We start from the raw sequence: 23,829 nt of genomic DNA on the forward strand, positions 1-23,829 counted from the left end.
GGTGAATAATAATGTGACGATTTGGGTTTGTTTTACGCAATTCATTGATGACCTCTGGCAAACGAATTGTTGTATACCACTCACCATTTACAGTCCTTCCATCTTCTAAAGCTATTATTGCCACATGCCTGGCATAACCGAAGAAACAGCAATCATTTGCTTGGCAGCACTCCTCAAACAAACAACTTTTGTTGGTTTCGGCTCACTTTGAAACACCCAAACAGTGGATTGCTGTTTAGTTTTGGGTTTGTATGAATAGATCCAAGTTTCGTCCCCTGTAACGATGTGGTACACCAAATTTGACTTGCCTCGGTTGAATTTTTGAACATTTCATTCCACCAATCTACACAAGCCTGTTTTTGAGCTTCGGTCAAGTTGTGTGGGATCCAACGGCTTGAAAGTTTCCGTACGTTCAGATGACCATGCAAAATCGTATGTACTGCTTTCATGTCAATGTTCAAGGATGCCTGGATCTCACGGTATGTCACATGCCAATGTCTCTCAATCATTTCATGCACAGCATCAATATTACTGGCAACAACAGACGTGGATGGACGACCTTCACGAAATTCATCACTGAGAAATGTGCGACCATGCTGGAATTCGGAAAACCAATTGTACACAGCCCTCTCAATAAAGACGATATTATTATTATTATTATTAGATGGTGCTTCATCCCCAAAAGCCAAATGAAGTAGCTCGATGCATTGTTTCAGTGTTAAAGTACATTTGAAATCATAAAAAATCATTGCCCGAAAGTGTTCACGAGAAATTTCCATATCTCACACGAAACTATTACTTCAAACTGCTGTGAAAAATAACCGAATAGGATTAAACAAACAATCAAAGACAATTTAAACATAAAAAAAGGTCTATTGTTCCAATCTTTATAATAGCAGAACACTAGCACCATTGTTGATGGTAGTTTGCAGAAACTTTTCCAGCAGCCCTCGTACTTCCTGATGCTCCCTCAGATGAAAATACATTTCCAAAGAATATGGAAACAGCATGTAATATTGTTCCACATTACGGAAGTGAATGTACTTTGCAAGTGTCACTCACATTAGTGTGTTAAGAGTTTAATATGAACCACAAATGAGACATAGGTGCATACAGAATTGCATTACGAAATGTGTATTGTTTCTGATTTCCAGTGGGATATATTTCCTTCTTTTGCGTGTGAAAGGTACCTGATAAGCATACAAACTTGAATATATTGTCAGGTTTTATTTTAAACAAAATGGGTTGCATTATGCATCAATAACAAATGAAAAAATAAAATGTCAGAACATGTCCACATAATCATATATATTATTTATATCATTAATTATTTAGCATAAATATTGTTACAGATCAAATACATCAATATGTACATTGTTTAAAAACTAAACCAGGCATATTAACATGCAACAAGTTCGTAAAAGCATGTGTGCAGGTTGCAAAAACCTCACAAGTATACATCTTGGGAGATTATGAAACTTTATTATGATGGATCAAAGATTGAATGTGAGATTCGTAGGGAGGGAGTTTAAGGTGCAAAATTATGGTCGGGAAAGGAAAAAAAAAAAGGTTCCGAAAATGTTTTCAAAAAGGGTGCTGATAAAATGACTTATTTCAATGTTCTCTTTTTCTGCACCTTCTGCATATAATGCATGTGAACCGCAAAGAGAATTGTGGTTCTACCGAGTAGGTTTTGTTGAAGTTTGTGTTTTCTCTCATGGGTTTTGGTACATTATCTTGGGAACTATTGGCGCTGCAATAACATTTTATAGCTCTCGTTCTGCTTTACAAAGTGAGACTATAGGATTTTATGTAACTGCTCAAGAGTGAAAAAAAATTCATTTTTCTATACAATTTTTAACAAAACATGAGGTTAAAAAGGGGATAAATATTCTAATCTCACGAAAAGGTGCAACAACGATCGGTATGAAAACAGCTATATTTTAGGAAAGATGCTGCACCTTAAAATCCCTTCCCTAGTGATTAGTATGTATGCAGCATTCTTATTATGGAAAATATGCCTGGCAAATTAACCGTTTCGTGGAATATGAAGTTTCACATTCATTGTTACAGCTATAAAAATATGTATACTTTATCTTGATTTCCTATAAAATATTTATAAATATTTTAGACATTCTTTTTTCCCTATATTAAAGCACAATATTGGAGAATTAAAACAGCTTGTACAACTTATTACTAAGTTTTCACATGCACGAGCACAAAACAATTGAAATTAATATTAGAAACTACTATTTAGACACCTCGCTGGTTTCAACTTAAACAAAAGATGTGGAGCAAATAATAGTAACCAAAGGAAAAAACGCAACTCAATACTCAGTAGTGCTTTCCTTCGAAATAATAATAGCAAGAAACTTACAAATGTAAGGTTGCAACAGTGTTGCCTCTATGCTCTTACCTGTTCATGTACCAGGATAAAAAATGAAACCATCACAAAATAGCACACTAAAAGCCTAGTGTTATAGGCCTCTCACCTGCATTAAGAAAAAACCAAGGCAAAAGGTCTGATGCAGACACAATTGGTACAAAATTTGTCAGTTTCCATTAACCATTTATACCTTGATTTTACTCTTCCTTGACAATGGAGGTGAGAAGATCACAAAAATTGGTCTTTTAGTGTGTTGTTTTGTACAGCAGTTTCTTTTACCTTGGGACACATTTTAAGAGAATGCTCTATCCAGCACGTGGCTTAAGAAGACAAGTGCTGTTCAATGCAATAATATTTAGCTACATTTCGCAAATATTTTGTTAATCATTGAAATGTGTATGAAATGGACAATTGATATTTTGACTGTTTTCAGTGATTTATACACACTTAAAATTGATCAATTGTGAAAATTACACATGCATTAAAAACCACTATTCCTAATGTAGTTTCACATCTGCTTTAACTTAAAGCACATTATAAAGGATATTTCTTAACATGATAATGTCCTATCCCAGCTAAGAACTCTTCATTTGCTATCACAAGTGGTATGTACATACCATCACATACCCAAGATTTCTTTCAATTCTTTGCTACTGTTAGAAGTCAAATCATAACACCTTATTTCAGCTTTTTCTGATATACTGTATAATACATTTACATGCACAGAATGTATAATTATGAAATGCCTCAAGCTTAACTGAATGCATGAATGTTGAAAATCAAACACAACTCAAATTACTATGTGGAACATTTTATTTTTCTGTACTATATTTTAAAGTGGCCACACATCATCATGAGGTAAGTAAAAAAAAGTAGGACTCTTGAAGATTGAATGAAAAATGCACAATTACTTTTTATATTATTTTGACATGATGTTAGTAATTCTTTATAAACAACACTTGCAAAGTTTGCTTTGTTCATTCTAAAAACCTACTTACTTTGGTCTTATATGTCAGTGGTTCCCAAAGTGTGCACCACGGCACCCTGGTGGCTTACAGGGGTGCTGCAAAATGTTCCAATATTTCCACAGAAATGACACTTACTTCCAAATATATGCTTATTTAGTACTTTTTACAAACGTTTCTGAATTTGAAATATATATTTATTTTTTAACTTAAGGCAATCGACCTACAGACACCAACTGAGCATTGCAAGTGTTAGATAGGTCTACATTCTGACTTGGACACCATGGAAAAAGTTTGGGAACCCCTATTATATGTATTTAAATACTGATATGATGCTGGCTTAAACTAGGAAAAGAAATTCAAGCTTTCTTTTAATCATAATGTAACTACACTAATGTATTCTTGATGTATATTTTTATTAATTATCTATTGCTATCTTGTATGATGCAGATAGCAATACATGCAATTTTTACACAACATAAAATGGAATTTGAAACATTGATGCCAGAAAAGAAATGAGAATTTTATGGTCAGATAATGTCTGTTCCCACAAATTAATGCAATCTTGGGATGTCAAACTTGGTATACCGAGAACTCTGTGCAACACAAAAGTACATTACAAACCAGGAAAAATAAGTTGGAAATTAACACAAGAAAAATGAAGCTTTGAATGTACACACCTATGAGAAACGAATGTATATTCTCTTGTTAGGTTAAAACGCCCACACTTCCTTCACTTCAGTAAAGAGGTTGATTTCTGAACATTGCAATACTTGTGATTTCTACAATTATTCAGTCACAATTTATACTGTGCAAGTAACATTCAATTTAATAATAAAATTCATCTGTACCAAGTTTACTTACTAAACAATAAATTTATAATATCTTTATAATGTTTCTTGTATGTACGCTTTGCTTGCATTGTAGAATTATTTCTCTTGTAGCTTACAGTTGTTACAAGTATAAAAACATAGTGTTTGTTGTTACATTACAGGAGAACACACGCTCCCTTCATCAGACATTTATTTCTTAATTTTTTTTTTTTTTGTCTGATGAAGGGAGCATGTTCTCTTGAAACATCACAACAAAAATTGTGTTTTTATGATTTTAACAGCCATAGGCTACAAGAGAAATAATGTATTAAGTTACAGACTTAGTTAAATACATTGTGCAACTGACATTTTAAGAACAATGTAAAAAAAAATGTTGTAGAAGACAAATACAAGAGATACATCTGATCTCAATCTTTGGTACTGCTCTACTTTCCTTAATTCCTCATTTACTTATACTAACAAAACAAACAAATACTAGAAGTAATTACTAAACTGCATGCAGATCCCCATGGTATATAATACCACATTTCATAAATCACCTTAAATCAACATTTATGCTACAGAGTATTTGCAGATTAAATCTCTCTAGTCTTCTAAATAAATGGAGCAACAGATTCTTACATTATTTTCAACAGATTTCTCATTTGTTTGAGAAAACCTATAGTACAGGGGGAACCAAAAGTAGGTATCCAGTAACAACCAGATAATGTATGTAACAGTGTCCACGATGGGTTCCATTAGACATGTTTCAATGTGGATGGACGATACTTTTACAGCACTAGAGACTAGACAGTACTGTGAACCTAGTATTGGTCAACCTTGTATATAGAAACAACATAAATGCCATTGGTACAACAGAAATTATTCTTTCTGAAAATTAATATTACTTCTAGTTACCAATTTTATTATAATTTTCGATTTTATTAAATTAAGATTGACAATTACAGTAAGAGCCTGCTTACTAACAATATCAAAAATTTAATCCATAAAACAATCTGGTAACTACAAGAAAGAAAAACGGATAAAGGATAGAGAGCACGCTTACAGCTTCCTTTAATTAAAAGTATTACAAAACCAAGAATCAACTTAGTGGATGTCTCTCAGTCAATTGAAATATTTACTAACAATTAAATATATTAAAAAAAATACAGTCACAAGACAAACATATCTTAAGTAGATATATATACCAATATTTTACATATCACATATAACTTAGTTTCTTAATTTATGAACTTAATCTATCAAGGAGGGTTAACGTTATGCCGTTACCTCACAACAAGCATCATAACTTTCCCATCAACTGCTTAATGTAACTAAGGACACCATCATCCCTCAAAATAGCCATGTGGTCCACTTTAGGAAATGTCTGATGATAAACTTTTTGCTTCTGTTTCCCTTGCCACTGCAAGCAACCTTCCAGGCTCCTGATGTTCACCGTGCCATCCCCATTGCCATACTCGAACTCAGGGTAGCCATCTGGGAACTTTTTTGGTTTGTAATTTATCCTGCAAAGATGCAAATGAATTCAATTAGTATGTTTTAAATTAACCCAGACTTCACAATCACAGGTAAAGAATACTTATTAAAGCTTGGCTCATGCCTTGTGCCAACACTAATATAATAATGGGTACTCATCTAGAAACATTGTCACATTGTGTAATCCTAGATTTCACCAAGTTCACTCGAGGATGAACTCGTAACACTGCAGTATCCAAAACGTAAGTGCTCCAGTTTCACAACTTATCCCCAAAGTAAGCAAGTAAACCAGGAAAAATATAGGATTACAACTTTATGACATGCCAAGGTATCTTTTATTATTCAAAGAATGTTTATTTTGTCTGATGAAAAGTTGACAAGCAGACCTAAAATGCCGCCAATATAAATTATTATTATAATTTGGTATACTTCTCCTCTGCTCCTCCTACTGCCCACAAATGTTTAAACCTCAATTTCCTCCTTGACAATGGTGACAGGAGCCTGTAAAGTTTATTTATGTGTACCCTTGTTTATCCCATTTTCTTGCTTTCTGACAGGTTGGATGAACATGTTCTGCCCAGCACAGGGTATTAGAAGCTATTTGGGTCACTATTACTATTTAAATTTTAGGGTGGTAGTATAATTTCAACCTAGTAAAAAAAAAAAAAGCACAAAGTTATGTATAAAACTGTTCTTATGCTACTCATGAGTGAATTCTTATTGATATTTTCTTTCATTTTACAGTTAATAGTCAAAATTGAATTGCATCATTACTGAAATTAAAACTTATTCATGACAAAGCTTACCCAATCAGCTAAGACTTCACAGCATATTCCTGCATATTCTGATGGCACTCTCAATGTTTCAATTCTTGCTTATTTGATGATGAAACCAAATCAGAATAGAATTCACCTGTACCTACATTAGAACCTCAATTTTACACTTGCCTGCTTTATACACGGGGAAGTCAGTAAGCAGGTCACAAACTGAAGTGGGATAGCTGAAAATAGTAGTGAGTAGTTTCTAGGGTGTCATTAGGTGGCAGCAAAATCCAGCTTCGTGATATTCAGTTAGCAGTCGCTAGATAACAGATGCACACAGGGGCAGCTGAGTTTTAAAATGTTGACCGACCATCTTCGAGGAGAGTACGTTAGAAGATTAGCATGCTGTTGTGAGTTTTTTGTGGGAAACAGGACTTCCTGCAAAGGATATTCATAAAGAAATGTTTCCTGTTTATGGTGAGAAGTGTTTGTTACATAAAGCGGTGCACAACTGGGACGATAAATTCTTGCAAGGACAGTCCAATCTTGTTGACGAAGACCAACCTCATCATCCTGTTTAGATTGCGACAGGACCAACAGTGTGGCAAGTGGAGATGATTCGAGCTGACAGAAGAGAATTGATGAATGGTTGGGGAACTTTGCCCCAAGCAACTTCCACCTATTTAGGCCTCTAAAAAATCATCTTGGCAGCAAACAATTTGCAGAGGATGAAGATGTTACATGCGAGACGCAACTGTGGCTGAGACAGCAGTTTTTGGGGGGACTGATAAAGCAATGGGATAAGTGCACCAATGTTGGTGGAGATTATGTTGAAAAATAAAAACGTTTTTCAAGTCAGGATCTCACTTAGTAGTTTTCAAATAAACGTTTGTGACCTACTTACTGACTTACCCCCGTACATTCAATCTTCATTGTTGCAATAGACAAAATGTAAAAATTTCCCAAATTTTACATTTTCTCCTGATTTTGTGCCCCCGAGAAACGTAAAACCAAGGTTCCACGTATTTATAAAATTAGATAGCATGCATGGGAGAGACTGAAAATTCTAAATTGATAAACACTTGAAAGGGAGCTTTCCCCCCACAATATCCACTCATATCACAATGTTCCTTACCTTTCCACTGTACTGACGTCAAACCCATGCAAACAGTGCACTTCCACTCCAGGTGGTGTGTTGTGGATGCCATATGGATGAGTATCTTTTCTCATCTCCCATCCATCCGGAAAACCAATATCTCTGCAATACAAAGGAAGAACAAAGCTTTTATTACCCTTTTCTCTAATAATTTAAAATATTTGGTAGTTTTTCAACCTCTGTTACAATCTCAACATCCAAAGAGATTTTTAAACTTCATTTGAGGACATTTATATCAGTTTGACAAAGAGTAAATATGATTTTTGCAGGGACATAAGGGTGAAAATCAAAGAATATTTCTGATAATAAGTACTACTCATTCTGCAGCAACACACAATTTGAAATGATACCAAATAGCAGTTGTATTTTACAGCCAAATATTAGATTTCTCTGACAAACATGTAACAACATTAAATCCACAGAACAATGATTGATTGACTGATTAATTTGGTTCATTTTACTTCACTTTTCTGCCACTTTTGGCTAATCGCAAAGATGAGGATGAGTGATGATATGTTGAAACTGATGAAGAACACCAATGCCCAGGCTGGGATTTGAACTGGTGACGCTTGGTGTCATAGCATGCTGTGCTAACCACTCTGCCACAGCTACAGAACCATGATTCTATCATATTGTCTTTTTCTTACCTTATGTCATTTTTCTGCCTCTTGAGCTAATCGTGGTGATGATAATGATGATTGGGTGAAATTGATGAAGGGGCACTCAGAAGGATCATACATTTCCAAGCTTTGACTCAAACACAGAGCCTTCAATGAACAGGTAACATACCAATCAGGCACGTATCCAGAAATTCTTTTCGGGGGGGGGGGGGGGGGGGGGGGGCTAAACATAATTTTTGCAGGGGTATAGATAACCTCGCAAGGTCGATAGTGGCGATTCAGTTCCAAAACAGTGGGGGGGGGGGGGGGGGGGCAAGAAAAGTTTACTTTCTCTTCGTAGACAAATGTTAGCATTAAAAAGCCATACCGAGGGGGCCAAAAATGGAGATCAACTGTCTCCTAAATCTGCCACTGTTGAAGCTGCTGTTTTTTTTTGTTTTTTTTTCAGAACGTGATATCGGGACATTTTTTATCACTCGACTCCTTTGTTGCAATATACAGACGTTGGGTTTGTGCCGAAACCATCTCAGTACATATGTGTATGTGTGTTTGTTTCACGAAGTTGTTATGCAATGGACAATCCATTTGAATGTGTTCTCCCAGGTTTTCATATGATCCTTTATGGTGTTATCGCCTGCCTTCGAAACATAACCTTAACAAAAATCTTAATTTTCCATCCATGTGACTTGGATCTTCAAGATTTATGAAGAATTTAGACCGAAGGCACACACACGTTGTTTGCAATTACCCAAACAACATAAACACCGTAGTGGCACGACAGGCTGCACAAGCCTGTGTTCGATTTATGAAATCCTCAAGCGACACGCATAGCTTGTAGCTTCGGTGTGAAACCTCCCTCGGTGGGTCAATCTCATTGTCACCTTGAAACGGCAGCTCGTGTTGACAACAGAAGAAAAATGTCTCCTCAACTGGTGGGAATTTCCCTTAATTTCATTCTATCTCCTTTCTCTGTGCTTGTTAATTAAACAGGCAACATCTTACGGTTGCGCCATCGAGATTTTTTTTTGGGGGGGGGGGGGATTTTTTTTCAAATAATATAAAATTTAACATTTATATCTTTTTTCATATATTTTCATATATTTCATTTTTACAGTATATGTAAAAATTTTATACCTTAAATGCACCATATTAAATCCATTAGATGAAGAAAAGACAGTGTTTAAGGGTATTATCGAAGGGATGGTGGGGGTGGAGAAATATCCAACTCTTACATATTAGGCCTTAATTGACACGTGGGTTCTGGGGGAGATTCTGAAATAAACTTTGGGGGACAGTATCCAACTCTAGGTCTTAGATTATGGCGGGTAGTTAGTTAGAGGGGAATTGAGCATTAAATTCAAGTGGGGTATCCAGTTCTTGTGTATTATTATTGTCTTAGACTTTTGCGGAAATTCTGGTGTGGAGACTGAGAATTATTTTTTTGGAGGAGGCAATATCCACTCTTCAATATCAAAGTAAATCTAAAATTGGCATGAAAATTTTGGTGGTAGGTGGTAGGATTGAGTGTTACATTTAAAGAGGGAGATAGAAAGCTCTTAATAGTGTGTTAAATCATAAGATTGTCAAGGTATTTCTGTAGTGGAAAGAGAGTTCGAACATTACATTTTTCAGTCTGCATTTAGCGATATGGTATCCAAACATTTTTCGACCCCAAACGTGCCAAAGGCGAAGCTGGAAAAGAGTAAATATCTAGGGATCCTAAGAAAGTTTTGACACCCCATTAAATTAATATTCTTGAAAGAAATGGTTGTAAAAATTTTCTTGCTCGCTTCGCTCGCAGTGTCTTTGGCGCTTAAATGAAGTGGATGTAAAATTTTTATACTATAGCTGCATTACAAGACAAGCGATATTCTCAATTATGATGAACTATTTTAGGGATGGTCATGAGTGATGGACACCACTGTTTAGGGAGGAGATCAGATCAAGTATAGTGTTCATTCAGTAAAGCTAAGTAAAAGCTTACTTTCGGAAGACACGCTGTGGTAATTAAATAATTTGTGGGAATTACGATATGGTTTGAAGGCGCGAATGATATGATTTGGTGGGGGGGGGGGAATGACATGATTTTGGGGGAATACGCCATTGGCCATGGGGGAATGGGCTCCCCTGTTTTGGGGTCATGGTCGAGTTTGCTTTTTCCGCTAAAATTTCCACATATGCAACATCTTCCTTTCTCTTCTCGACATTCATAAAATTTTCGACCTTTATGGCGGCCTCATTGTGATAGTTAAGTGTTTGTGTGTTTCCAAAACAGTTAAGTCCTTTTTAACACATGAAACTCTCGGACTACATACACGAAACTTGGTCCGGTCACTAATAAATCGTCACTCAAAACTTAGATTTTCAGTCGATCTGTGCAGCTTATTTCTTTTTTTTAAAAAATGATGCTCCAATGCGCATTACTTCTGAAATATTCTCTTTAGAGACCTTCGATCTCTTCGGCTCATGACCCGAAAGTAGCACTACACTGAGGCTCCACTGTTGGCAATGTCTTCAGCTTTATATCCGAACTTGTACTAGTAGTAGACTTCAGAACTTTCCAGGAAACTGTGTCACTAGTCCCCCTCCCCCCTCGAATCTCTACATCTTATAAAACTGTCAATGGACACTGACTGATCACTAATCGACTGTCACACTTACTCCTGAAGTCTTATTGAATGATTCTGTTGTAAAGGCCAACCGTAAAATTGAAGCCGCATATTTATATCCATATTATATTCTGGAATGTTCCGCACATAAAATGTTTTGTTAATACTGGCAGTAGTTCGACCCCACCTCCTATTCAAGAACGTTCCCTCTCGAGTTTTCAGAGAATTAGTAATCCAACGAATCGCACGACTCATGGTGCTACCTTCAACAGTGCTTTGTTATGCAACCTCCAAATGCTGACAAATCTTTAAATAATGCTCAATTTCGTTGCGACAACACCGAGTGAGAAAGAAAAGTTTGCATACAATATTATCAATAACAGGGTTATCCTTCAGGGTTCTAGAACATTCTCCGCCTTTTCTCGATAATTATATTTCTTCTTAAATTATAATCACAATATTTTATTTAACCTCACAAGCCAGAAACCTAATTTTATCTAGTGTAAACCGAAAAATTTCGGAGGGGGCTCGAGCCCCCTGAGGCCCCCCCCCTCTGGATACGTGCCTGATACCAATCATTCAATGAGCTTGGATACTGAGGTGTCTTACAATGATGATGATTGCTTTCAAGTAGCTCCCCAACTGCCCTCAAGATGCTGTCAATGCTAAAATGTTGGAGCTCCAACAAGTCATCAAACCTGAGACAGCTCACATGAAGGGCACAAACAATAATCATTTGATCAAGCAGGAGTTCACATTTAATGAACATGGTTACTGAAACTATACGTTTGCATGCGCAAACGAGAGAAAAAAATAATTTAATTTTACATCTTGTTAATAATGTTAAAACGCATGGTGTGTACATATCACCACTACAGGAATAATATATAGAGGCATTCTTATTCTGTTTTTGACAGGAACACAAAATGTGAAATAATACACTGTAATGTTCATTTTTCATGTTTTTGAAAGATGAGAGGTGCATTTTCCTACCATGTTTTGTCACTAAATGATTCGAAACGAACTGCAAAATGCAAAATAAACTCGTAAACACGAAATTTAGAGTTTATTTACCGATGCGATACTTTCCACTGTCTGAATTACCCTGCGAGTTATGCAAATCACGGAAAATTGATTAACTGTGTTGTAAATATTTGAGAAGCAAAAATTGACTCCTTTGCACAGGAATAAACTTACTACTCTGCTAACAACATAAATGTACTATTAGAAGGCAATGTTTATTTTGTGTAATAAGTGTAGTTTTTAAAAACAAAATTTAAGGTTTTTACCACTATTTTAACAGTGAACTGCCATTATATATTCTGCTTTTGATCCCAAAATGTGCCTAGTTTTTTGTACAGAAATACTAATATTTTATTTACCATAAATACGTGACTCTACTAATATACTATAATCATCCACTTACTGAAAAAAGTCTTCAAAATCATGGACTGTGTAATTTTTCTTGTCTGATGAAACCAAAACCTCTGTGTCATTCCAGAAGAGAGCAGATGGCATGAGCCAAGCCAAGCTTGGTGAGGTCCTCTGCTCCTCCCGCAAAACACTTTCACTTAGTGCAAATACACCAAGGTTATCTCCTGCAAAAAAAGAAGAAAGATATCTGTATTAATGCCATATGTCCACATAGTGACACTTAACAGAAAACCTGATTACAACTACCAGGTATATTAATTTTCAATCATAACTGGATGATAAATGTGACTCTTTTGATGTGCAGGGTTCAGTTCTTGGGCACCAAAAAAATCCCTCTCAGCAGATTGAGATGGAATGATAAATTGATACATAATTTACCTTCCTTATATGATTTTATTTCAATGCAAGAATAGAAAAATTTAGTTAGCCATGTTGCACACTGACACTCAAAGAGTTTTAAAATTGTATTAATATTAGTTTTAGTCACTAACAGATCTATTAGTAGATATCTAGCATTATTATGGAATTATTAAAACATGCACCGAAATTTTTACCATATATGCTCAATACTGAAAGATAAGCACTGATGTTTATCATTAGTTAAACGGTCTCCCCGATGGCGTAGTGGTAGCATCATTGTCTTGTAATCAAGGGGTCCCGGGTTCGATACGCGGGGGAGGCACATAGTGGTTCGGGTCCCACTTTAAACTGTAGGTGCAGTCCCGATTAGCCTTACTGTGCATAAAGTGGACTTAAAACACCAACTCAATCAAGTATCATTGGTTAGCGTGAGCCACTGTCAACCTCCGTAGCAGACCTGTTACCATTGCATGCTACGACACCAGGGGACCTGGGTTTGAATCCAACACTGGGCATGGGTATTCTTTGTGTGTCAATTCATCACCCATCCTCATTGTTGCAATTATCCAAAAGTGGCAGAAAAGTGACATAAAATAACCCAACTCAATCAATGTGTGAGCCACCAATAGGCAGATTGCAGGAATATGAGGGTATATTTTAATGATTCTGTAATATAAGACAATTCATAATTTCAGCTAGCTGCACCTCAAGCGAAGTGCTTATCTCGTCTATCCATCAACCTAGCAGGTTACTACAGCTACACAAAAAACACTGCCATTACTAATCATAAAAACTACCGAGCACTTACCTACGACATATACTTTTAACGCCTTCACAGATCCACCCCAAACCCCTGATAATGTGACTAAGGATCGGATGAATTTATCCTTCCATCTCTGCTCCTGTTTATTGAGGAACTGAAGGCTCATGGGGCCTCCCATGCTGTGAGCAATCAACGTAACAGGCTTGTTTCCATTCTGGTAGTAAGTCTGTTCTACAAGTGACTTCAAATTCACAAAGTACTCCTTGTTCTCATCTATAAATAGAAATAAATGGGAAATCATAAACTTTCCGGTTCAAATCCTATCAAATGAATTACACCACTAATCTAACCATCAAACAGAAAAAGCAAAATGTACTAGTCATTCCACAGAATTCTTATCCTAATATATAAGAGTTTGTCCTCACTCACTGACTCATCAATGCACAGTCTAAACCTATGTACCTAGAAGCCTGAACATTTAGAGGCATCTATCTCTGATGATGCGAGCACCCATTAAGAAGAGATTCTCTGAAATTCAACCTCTATGGGAGGGGGAGTATTAAACTTCTTTAAATTTTCATATACTTACAGTCCAAACCCCTGGACCTACAAAACTAAAATTTTACGAATGTCTTCCTCTTATGATGTAATTGTAATCAATCACTAAAAAGGGATTTTTCAAAATTCAACTCCTAATGAGAGAGAAAACAGCGGTTAAAAATTCTTTAAAATTTTGATATATTTTAGGGATGGGACCGATTAATCGGTACTCTATTGGTATCAGCCGATATAGGCATATCGGTGTATTGGTAAAATTACCGATTATTTTACTGATCCGATATATCGATAAATATCTGACAATTTAGTGCAAAATTCTGCTATTTTGTTGTAATTTTTATGGATAATCTCCATACCCTAGTTTTTATAAAAGTAAATGTCTAAATATGCAATTTCTTTTGCACTGAAGTCACCTCGAAACACACATTTACAAAGGCTGTCGCAGAGAAGGTGAGACTAATTTCTGTATAGGAAAACAGCGACCTCCATTGGCTAGCAAATGTACTAGGATGAAAATTTGGTTCATTAGCTGCCGATTGAGACCAAAATGAGCGCAATAGGTCAAAACGTCGTGACTGTGTAACAGTTAAAAAACAAGCATGTACATGGACCCCTCCAAGAATCATGAAAATGAAACAAAAAAAGTACAAAGCACAATTTTTTTTATTCAGAATCAGCCATATCGAGCAGACGTACATCTTTCTCAAAATAGGCACCACTGACAGCTAAGCAAGCATCCATACGCTCCTGCCACTTTGTGAATGTCTTTGAAAATTCGTTGTCAGGTAGCGAACTAAAGGAAACTTGCGCTGCGGTGATCACTTCTTTGTTCGTCATGAAATGACGACCACGTAAAATGGCCTTTAAGAGTGGAACTAGACAAAGTCGCAGGGTGCAATGTCCGGGTTGTATGCTGGATGCAGGAAAATGTCTATTTTTCTCTTCGTCGCGTAATCCTGAAAAGCCCGTGCGGTATGCAACCGTATTCACTAGCGTCTTGTTAATCACGGACGGTCTTTGTCCAGGATGCGGAAGCAAAGTGCCTGATTCGCGTCCATCTTCGAACAACTTCTGCCATCGGTACACTGTGGCTCTACTCTGTCTGTCTTGATCGGTATATGCCTGTTGAAACATTGCATATATTTCCGCAGCAATTTTCCCTAAACGCGAAAAAAAATTTATGGCATGTCGCCGTTCTTCTTGAATACTCATTGCGAAAAGCAATGTTGTACACAAAAATCTGGAGGGGTAAACGAAACATATTCCACGTAAATCAAAAAAAGCTGTTCACTAACGTTGTTTCGCAACATGTGGCAACTTGCTACGGAAACAGAATGAGTCATCCTACACGACGCGACTAGTGCGGAAACCATAGGCAGTGTTGCCAAGCCAGGAAAAAAATTGTCTCACCTTCTCTGCGACAGCCTTTGTATTAAGGATGCCAATGAACCTTTCAGATTCTTCAAGGACCATTTCTAATTTTATATCGGATCGGTAGAATATCGGTTATCGGTATCGATAAAATTTACATCGGTACTTTATCGGTATCGGCCGAAAATTTCATACCGGCCCATCCCAACCCAAACCCTTGGAGCAAAAAACATGAAATTCTTATTTAAACAAAAATCCTCAACAGAGTGGCTGTGAGTATTGTATGTCTCGATATGGTTGTGTTTTGCAGATATCTATATAAATGGACTAACAACTATTATTCTTACGAATGCAAATTTCTGATATTGCACTAAACTAATGCTTCATAATCGTGCGCTTCTCATTCATTCTTCAATATTTCGTGTGGTGAGAAACATACACAACATGTCATGAACAGGTTGCTAGCGAAAGGCTGCAATAACTCTTAACTTGGTTATCTACCTGTATTTATATCTTAAAAAAACTTTAAAGATTCTCTACATCCATTTAATACTGAACTGCATAATCTACATTCATCCCCTGATATTATTTGAATAATTAAATCAAGAATACTTTGGTGGACATGCCATGTAGCATGTATGGTAGAGAATAAAAATGTATACAGGATTCTTGTAGGTAAACCAGGTGGCAAGAGAACTGTGAGAAGGCCACATAAACTTTAATTTTACCCTCTACTGTGATATTCAAAGAGTGTATTAAATGAACATAGTCAATCTATGTCCTCCTCGATGGCACAGTAGTAGTGCCGTTGCCTTGTAATCAAGGGACCCTGGGCTTGATACCTGGTGGAGGCACATAGTGGTTCAGATCCCACTTTAAACTGTAGGTCTAGTACCGATAAGCCTTACTGTGCACAAAGTGGACTTAAAACACCATCTCAATCAATCTGTCATGAATGGAATGCATCCTTAAAGTACATTTTGCATTTTTTTTCTTCATAAACCACCATCAAAATGTTCCCTGATATTATTATCCCATCCTTATATATTAAATGCAGAATCAAATAAACCAGAGAAACTCACTTGGAGCTTTCCTGAAGTCATACGGTGCTCCCTTGAGAGACAATCCTCTCTTGAATCCAATGAGTTCAAGTACATTGCCAATGTCCTTGAAATAGGCTCCCAATGATGTACGACTTGGATCCAGCCACTCCACAGTACTGGAGTTCCCAAAACCTGGAATACGGATATCCACTCCTGGTGAATTTCTTGTAGTCCTCGTCACATTATCGTAAATTAACCTCATATTATCAACCTGGAACAAGTAGTAACAATAATTTTACAATATGCTTACATTTATACATGTAAATGCAAGAAATTCTTGCTGAAATCCAATGTAAAATTAACAATACCAACATAAAATTGTAAATGTTCCATAAAGAACTTAATGGTTGATTCCTCTCTTTATTTAACATTTAACTAACAATGTGAGCTGAAGTAGGTTTCACCTTAGAAAAAAAGAGACTGCTTATTTAGAGATAATTACCAAAACTGAGGTGCATGAATTACATATTCATATTCGTTTTCTTTTAAGTCAGAATTTGCCCTGAATTACAGGTTATTTACAGACACAAATCAAGGCCATTTTACCAATAAATTGATACACCAATAAAGTACCAATTACTCTGCCCATTCTCTAATTAAAATACTTTATTTTTATTGCTACATTAATATCATCAAGGATTAGCTAAACATGAGACCTGTGCTGGAGTATTTGCTTAATTAGTATCACTACTTTTCAAAATATTGATAGAGCATCCTTGTGGGTAGTTCCACCCTATGCTTGTTTGCAATGCGGAACTCATGAAAACCTACATGATTTATATTCTCATAACTACATGATCCTTAAGGTTTTACTAAACAAAATACTTATTCAAATGTCACATTCACTATCAGTCAACTGTAATAATCTATGTACTCACCCAACAATCAATTATTACTGGCACCAGCAATTCAATATTTAACCACAGGTCAAAATAAGCATCAGTTTTCTTCTCACAAACATAATGGACAACAGATGTCTTGTTCAATCTCGCCTCAACTTGGCTACCCCCATCTCCTGGAACTAGAAAAACAAGAGAGTTTAAATTATCATCTGCATTTCTACCAATTGGACATTTACTTCCTACCATGTGTTTGTTCCCCTCCCTGGAAAACAGTGCAACATTTCAATTAGTTCATTGTGCTTTTTACATTGGAAAGTAAAATAAATGTCATTCCATTTTCATATAATTCAAAATACAGCATTGCCACATTTTTTAAGTACATATTTTTTGCCCTCCCTGCGTTAGGGTGAGGAGTTACAGTTCTGCACCATGAGTGCATTTATTTCAATATCGTTGGAATGGGCAATGCTACTAAAAAAAACGTCTGAACATATGGAAGAGTATGAATTTCTCCCCATGTTACAAGTGGAAGTGTTGTTTTATGTCAATTATTACGCTAGACACGATAATTGAAAAACATGATGAGTGAGAATTTTTAGAATCCCATGTATTCCTTATGAAGAAAAAATCAACAACTTCACCTTCAAGCTGCAGCTAATCAAATGGAAGTTTCGACTTTTCTGCTTGTCAAACACCTCTTCAAACTGTCCTCTTTCCAATTATATATTTTTCTATGCTATCAGAAGTTTGATATTCCCAAGAGAACAAATTCAAATAATACTCCCATAAGCGAAATGCATTTCTCCTTGCCTCCTACAGCCATCCTGACAGTGTTGCCAAACCTAAATTTTACATTACATTGAGTTAAAACTGACTTTGAAGGAGCTAGATTTACGAAGGATGGATAAAGTGCCTCCTAGGGTAATTTTAAGTTTTCCAGAATCCTTCAATTTTTATTTTTATTTTTAGAGTACACAGTAGGCTATGTTGCAATTTTTAATTTATTTTACAATGGCCTTCTCCATTTTCCGTCATAGTTATACTTTCCTCCCCTTCTATATTATTATTTTTAGATATGTGACAGGTGAATCAGTACTCATGGGGTTTTGGCCAATATAGGAATTTCAGTGCATCCGTAATATTACTGATAATTTTTTCAACTAAGTATGTTTATAAATAGTCTCTAACTTATTGCAATAGTCTGCAATTCTGATATTTTACGAATTACAACATATAATGCATGTTGCGGTTTTGTGAAGTAAATGTCAGTCACAGTTGGATTTTCAAAGGCAAAACCCATTGCCATCACTTAACAATAATCAATGAGGTGAATGAATTATTCATGGTCTTCAAGGAATTTTTGCAATTTTATATTGTATCAGTACTGTACTGGTAACAGTAAAAACTTCAAATCAGATCACTTTCTGATACCAATAACAAAAAGGCATTTTTGTGCATATAATTAAGGACTACATTTACAGGTTTCTGTGGTAGTTACACACTTTTTTCAAACTGTATTAGTGCATAAAATAAAATTTCAAACACATCATACATAGAACAAATATTTTTACACTAGGGAAACAGAAGTTTACAAATGTAAACAATAACAATTAATCGGTACTGCAATATAAACATATATCTCAAGCTTATATCTTCAAATTAGCTTGCGTAAAGCAAGTTACTGAAGTTGCAATTATTAAGAGTTGCCCCCTAATACATTCACTTAGAAATTTAGTGTAGATGAATCTTATCGCCGTTAATGAACAATATTATAATCTTGAAAAATTAAGTATTTTTTTAAACCAATTAAAGATCCAAGCAACAACTGGAAGGAAAAGAAGTGCATTATATCCTAGCAAATTTCTTGTTATTAACAGTCCTACATACTTTATTCGTTAGTTGTGTTCCCTCTATGTAGCTGCACAATAAATTGCTCATGTACTTGAAATTAATAAATTATGTGTAGTTGTTTTAAATCTGCTGAGAGGAATCATGTTTATATTTTAATTAGACTCTGAACTACAGAGGGGAAATAGGGGCAGGGGGGGGGGGTCAAAGAACATTGGGTCCACAAAAGTTGGAATTCTTATAATATAAAATAAGTCCATCACAGTGGCGGCTGGTGGTCTGGCTCTTCAAAATAGCTCTGAAAGTGAAAATCAACTTCCTATAGAATGGCTCATGTGTAGGGTGACCATATGCCTGACTGGGACAGTACTGTTTCAGAGGTGTTCACATGAATAATAATAATAATAAAAGTATTTGTACAGCTTGATAAAAGTCTGGGAATCAGCTTGGAAACCTAGTCTAAATTTGAGACATATTTCATGCTAAAAAACATGTTGATGGAGTTTTTAAACTAGTCATGACAAAACCGTTGTACTGCATTTCAATCACTTTTTAACAATCTAAATGTTCCATTGCCATTAAGAATGTTCGAACAGACAGCATTATACCTAAACTAAACTCTATGCTCAAAAGCCCTGTAAGGACCAGGGCCTGCCAGAGTGGCTTCTTTGACTGGGTCATGTGTGGTCAGTACATCGAGTCCCATCGCCGCTATTTTCTGGCTTTCAAGACTGACACCCACTACTTCTTCATTTCAAGTAGCTCCTCAATTGTCTTCACGATGCTGGGTCAATGCCGAAATTTTGGGGTCTCCCACCGGAAAATCGAACCCAGTACCACTCGCAACTAAGGCGAGAGTGCTTTTTATTTATGCGAGAGCCCAGTTTACCGTTACTGTTAAGTTAGCTCATGTAGTGGCTTGTATTGTTTGTGTGTGTTCCGTTATTTGTAGAGCAGTAAATAAGAATGGCCAAGAAGAGTAGTGGATGTAGTTTCAATACAGACGTGCAACAAGAATTCAAATTCCAGCATCATGACATAAACTAAAAGGATAAATCTCGCATTGTGTGTCAGATATGTGAGGTAAGTTTTTCAGGGAGTTTTATGAACAGTTAGTGAAGAATAAAGGTGTTCTCAAGAAGACTGGGTCTTCTCATAAACACTTCTGCCATTCCTCTACTTCAGCATAGCACTAACATCAACGGTTGATCAGAAGGCACCAGAAGTCATACAGAGATTATAAAAATTAATACCTCTTGAAAACAAGAAATCATATTTCATTTATTGTTTGTGATCCATACTTTAATAATAACAATTTTGTAATTGGGCCAAACGGATTTTTCATGAGAGGGCAAACTAACCTTGAGATGTCCCATTTTTGGGTCAGATTTTTGTGGTCACCCTACTCACGTGATTGAGTGCTGAAGATGTTTTCTGTTTTTCCTGTGACAAGTTGTTCATGTGAAATGTGTTCTAAGATGCAATTAACATCAGATACCCATTTAACTTATCTGTTGTTGCCTTGTACTCCTCATTTCTTCCTTCAAACCAATTTCTAGCCCATACTTTTCGTCTCATTTAAATTATTTATTCATGGGCAAAGTTCAGCTGCTCTACCACTTAACTTGCATACACTTCACATGTAACTCTCATGAAAGAGACATACAACAGACCTTGTCTGAAATTCCAATGTAATAAATCATTATTTTAATGATGTAATGCTAATGTACTAAAAATGTATTTTGTAGTTTGTTTGAATGACGTAATAACTACATACTATTCTGTATCTTGATGTTTTCCATGCCCTTTTAACCAAGGGTGTATGGAAGAAAATATATAAATACATATATTTCGAAGAAGTTTTCTCGGGCAACCTGCCAGGTGATTTCCAGAAAGGCTTCCGAGCCTTTGAGAGCTAACATCACTCTCATGAGAGTGACGTTAGCTCTCGAAAGCTCAGAATCCTTTTCGGAAATCACCTATCTGATTGCCCGAGAAAACCTCTTCAACATTCGCCACCAGGAAAGTTTCAAGTATTATTTCATAAATTTCTCTTTTTATGTGATCATTCAATAACGAAAATGCTGTTGCCAAACATTTTGCTATAACAATCTTGTACTGAACATTCAGTAGCAGTAATAAAAGTAATTGTGTAGGTCAGTGGTTTTCAAAGTGTGCGCCGTGGCACTGCATAATGTTTCAATATTTTCACTGAAATGATATGATTGTTCCAAATATGTGTTGTTTTTTTTAACTTAAGGCAAGCAACATAACCACACTAACTGAGCGTTGCAAGTGCTAGATAGGCCTACATTCTGACTTGGGCACCATGGAAAATCTTAAAAGAATAAGGGTGCCGTGAAAATAAAAAGTTTGGGAACCCCTGGTGTAGGTGATATTTATGTTGGTAAATTTCCCATATCCGGAAAACGGATTTCTTCAAATTTACAGGAGAAATTACTTACCGAATGTAGTTTCTGTATAGTTGTGGAAGTTCGGGGAAGAATTTTTCTCGCATCGTTCACTGAATTCTGCCGGTAAATCATGTATTTTTCGGTATAGTAAATGTGTGACCGATGCACGAAAGCTGTTGCATCCATTTCCTTCCGGCCGGATGTTGCCTGTTTGTGATGACGTAATCCCGGTCAGTGTTTCCAAACACGTGTTATTGTAACTGAAGAAGGTATGTTTCCGCAAATGGTTTGTGGGGCTATGCATTTTTTTTCTAAACCAATTTTTAACTATTCTAAACTAAACGTGACCCAACCTAACCTAACCTTACCAGAAATGGTTTGTGGGGCTATGAGTCAATGGTTTGTGGAGCTACGTAGATATTTTTGGGTTGAGTGGGGTGGAAACACTGCGTGCCGACTACAGTAGTGAAACTGTGACCGTCATTTCGCGTGTTATGGAAGGGAAGAAACAAAGAAGAAAACTTACTCGATATGTCGCAAATAGAGCTTATTTCCGTGAAATAAGCGAAATGCCACCTTCAACAATATTTCTCAATGCAGAATACGTAAGTACTAATATTGAAATTAAATGAACTAACAAATTTCAGCCGTTTTCCGAATATGGGAAATTTACCATTTATGTTTATTTAAAACTTATCAGAGATGCCATGATAAACAAGAAATTGATGACTTTTTCTTAGATGTTGAATGTAAACATATGTGCCTTTTGTCATTTTTATTGTTCCATTCTCCGAGAAAGTACCCTACGACAAGAAATCTGTACTGCTTCATATAATTGTAAAAGTCTATTCCCAGTTCTGTACGAATTATTAGAAACTCTATTCACTTTCAGACAAACAATAAAAATCTTGAAAATGTAAATAATACCCAAATAAATATATATATGTAATGTTCCAATAACATTTACCGTCACTACTCTTTACACCAATGTAATTCACATGTAAATCAACACAAGAATTAGGAAATGTAAAAGACAAAAGTAAAGATGCAGCACTCAAATATAAATCAAGATTATGAGCATCTCTTTTCACCAATGTAATTCGCATGTAAATCAACACAAGAATTAGCAAATGTAAAAGACAAAAGAAAACATGCAGCACTTAAATATCAATCAAGATTATGATCACAATTTATGGTAATGACAGTACCCCCTTAATGAAAAAGTAAATAACGTCTCTTTGTGTGCTTTAAAAAATGTAAACATTGATTTGTTTACTTACTAAATATTACAGGCGATGCAATTAATTTATCACGTGCTGTCACTTTATCTACGGATTTTGCACTCGCTAGCAGAATAAAACACAATACTAAATTTAACTGCCCTAAGGACATACTCATGGAACACAAATTTACGAACAATGGGCTTCTTGCCTCAAATCGTTTCAACTAAACGTATCATCGCAGTTCCTAGACAAGACTGACACTACGCATGCGTAGAGCGTGCCTGCATAATGCGACGTTGCTACATCTTTCAATGTCATGTGGTTTCGTACTTCATAGTTGAATGACTGCAACACGAAAAAAATGAATGGAATAACATGTTGTCTTGCTTTAACATTTCAAGTGCTTTAGAGAGCATGATGATAATTCATTCAATAAGAAATGAAATAGTAATTTATGTATTAACACGGAACTAATCAAATATTCGAATTCGATACAAAGTATTGCTTGTATTTTATTGTTTTTATGCAGGCACGAATCCAGGAATTCCTTTCGGGGGGGGGGCTCAACACCATTTTTTAAGGGGTATAGTAAGAACCTCACAATTGTGTGTTTAAGACCAGAGGTGGCAATTGGGTTCCAAAACGGGGGGGGGGGGGAGGGGTGCGGAGGGCGTTGCAAGGAAAGTTTACTTTCTCTTGGTAGCCAAGGCTTAACATTAAGAGGTCATAATGTTGAGGCAAAAAAATAAAAAATGGGGAACAACTATCTCTTAAATCGTTACCACTGTAAGGCTGTCATTTTAATCAGAACGTGAAATCGGAACATTTTTTACCACTCGACTCCTCTGTTTCCATGCATTAATATTGTGTGCCGGAACCATCTCAGTATGTGTGTTTGTCCATTTCATCTCATCAGACATAAAAACATCTATGGTGTCTTTGAGTGTTGTTACGAAGCTGTTACACATGCACGGGATGGACAATCCACTCGACAACGCGAGATTCAAATTGTGGGCTGCGAACTGGACGCAGACAGCTCTCGAATATTTCTCTCTGATTCGAGCCTGAACACCACTAACGTGTCTTGTCCTCCCATTTTTCAGCTCT

General features: G+C 36.1%; 1 protein-coding gene across 2 annotated transcripts; it reads right to left on the bottom strand.

Moving 5' to 3' along the window:
• Positions 1 to 1,293: 1,293 nt before the first annotated feature.
• Positions 1,294 to 22,961, bottom strand: LOC146001626 (lysosomal phospholipase A and acyltransferase-like). 2 transcript variants are annotated; one of them, XM_083139174.1, is made up of 7 exons: positions 22,780 to 22,961; positions 17,274 to 17,416; positions 16,375 to 16,606; positions 13,409 to 13,636; positions 12,233 to 12,404; positions 7,557 to 7,679; positions 1,294 to 5,689 (listed from the first exon to the last, which is right to left on the bottom strand). In XM_083139174.1, the coding sequence occupies exons 1-7, from the start codon at positions 22,895 to 22,897 to the stop codon at positions 5,467 to 5,469; spliced, it is 1,239 nt and encodes a 412-aa protein (XP_082995300.1). In that variant the 5' UTR covers positions 22,898 to 22,961; the 3' UTR covers positions 1,294 to 5,466. The 2 variants fall into 2 exon arrangements, with proteins under 2 accessions (XP_082995300.1, XP_082995301.1); XM_083139175.1 differs by having other exon boundaries at positions 22,894 to 22,933.
• Between the last annotated feature and the right edge of the window lie 868 nt (positions 22,962 to 23,829).

This window comes from Lepisma saccharinum, chromosome 17, assembly GCF_977018435.1.
Source record: "Lepisma saccharinum chromosome 17, izLepSacc3.1, whole genome shotgun sequence".
NCBI classification, from domain to species: Eukaryota; Metazoa; Arthropoda; class Insecta; order Zygentoma; family Lepismatidae; genus Lepisma; species Lepisma saccharinum.